Genomic DNA, 1,509 nt, shown 5'->3' on the forward strand with positions numbered 1-1,509 from the left:
GGCCCCGGCTTCCTTTACCCCCTGCCTGTCTTTCTCAGGTGTATTTTGTATCCTACTCTACTGGTTAGGCAGTTAAACTAGATGTGATATCATTTCGTTGAGTATTAAAACTTTGAGTATATGTGTTAATATTACTTAACAAAAAGATCTTTTTCTACTTTGTCTTTAAAGTGGATTTTTTTCTTTTTTTAAGTCAGAAGTGAGGTTTTAATTTTCCTAGTCAGGAAAGGAGCAGGTTTTCATTTTATCCCGGCCCTTCTCTCATGCCCCGAAGTGCCGTCCTGATGGTGATTAGGTAGTGATGGTAGGCTGCCCGTGAGCCCAGCACCTGAAGATGGTTTATGTGAAGATACGGCATGGGTAAGGCCTTCGTTGATGCTTTCAGACAGCTGTGGGATGTTTCTGACTGGCTGGGAGTCCAGCAGGGGACGTGGTGCCTTTGCATCTCAACCACAACCACTATGTCACTCTAGTAGCCCCCTCAGAGCTTGAGTCTCTGACTTCAGATTTAGGTCCTCCCTCCTAAACCCCGATGGCAGATTTGCATGAGTTAATTCTGGAAATGGAGGTAGGTTTTGTAGGCTCCCATGATTTCTTATATCTTGGATCCTGGGGTGGGCTTCTTGGAATGTTAATGCCTCTTTATCTCTCTGTTTCTTGATGCACTAGTTACCAGAAAAGCTAATCAGCAGGTACAGCTGGATCAAGCAGTGGAAACTTGGACTGAAATTCGATGGGAAGAGCGAGGACCTGGTTGATAGAATTAAGGCGTCCCTCACTCTGCTCAGGAAGAAGGTTTGGAACATGTCTTTGTCTTTGATCACAGTAAAAGCTCTCACTTCTAACGGGCCCAGCAGACCAGTTCTGAGTCTCCATTCATCCCGTTACCCAATGCTCTTGACTGATTTCTAGGCACATAATTTTAAATGAACACACACTCTTCCTGTGAGGTCTTTGGTAAAATGGAGAAATGTCAATATCATATATTCTTGGTGGAGATGTATTAATCTATTAGTAAAATGTTTACCTTTCTAAAAAGGAAGTCTTAATAAATATAGTCTTTGTTCTAAGTCATAGTTATAAGATTCAGTTACATTATTTAATCCATAGTTTTATGGCATTATCAAATAATAATGATTCACGTTTATTAAATTCCCAATTATGTTCATGTTTCAAGATTCTGTCCATATTTATTAGACTTCTTTTTCTTATGATTTTCCAGTGAAAATATTTAGTAACTTGTCTTTTGAAAACTGTCCGGAAGGTTTCTCTGTAATTTAAGTGTAGGGAGAATTTGGTCTGCCGCTTTCTGTTGGTTTACGTTTTAGAATATTGCCCTTCTGGGGCATCCCCAGTCTCATCTGGGTGGTGTCTCCTGCTGCATACTGGCCCACACTGGTCCCTGGGCTGTATATCCTGCTGCACACTGGCCCACACTGGTCCCTGGGCTGTATGTCCCTCTGCACACTGGCCCACACTGGTCCCTGGGCTGTATGTCCTGCTGCACAC

General features: G+C 42.4%; 1 protein-coding gene across 3 annotated transcripts in view; it reads left to right on the forward strand.

Annotated features, from left to right (window-relative positions):
• The window catches only part of OTULIN (OTU deubiquitinase with linear linkage specificity), a 42,181-nt gene that overhangs the window by 29,306 nt on the left and 11,366 nt on the right, over nt 1–1,509 (forward strand). For all 3 annotated transcript variants that reach the window (XM_023738394.1, XM_023738396.1, XM_023738395.1), the window contains one exon: nt 670–795. In XM_023738394.1, coding sequence (XP_023594162.1) covers nt 670–795 — 126 coding nt within the window. The remainder of the gene's footprint in view (nt 1–669; nt 796–1,509) is intronic.

This window comes from Trichechus manatus, unplaced genomic scaffold, assembly GCF_000243295.1.
Source record: "Trichechus manatus latirostris isolate Lorelei unplaced genomic scaffold, TriManLat1.0 scaffold00116, whole genome shotgun sequence".
Classification (NCBI taxonomy): domain Eukaryota; kingdom Metazoa; phylum Chordata; class Mammalia; order Sirenia; family Trichechidae; genus Trichechus; species Trichechus manatus.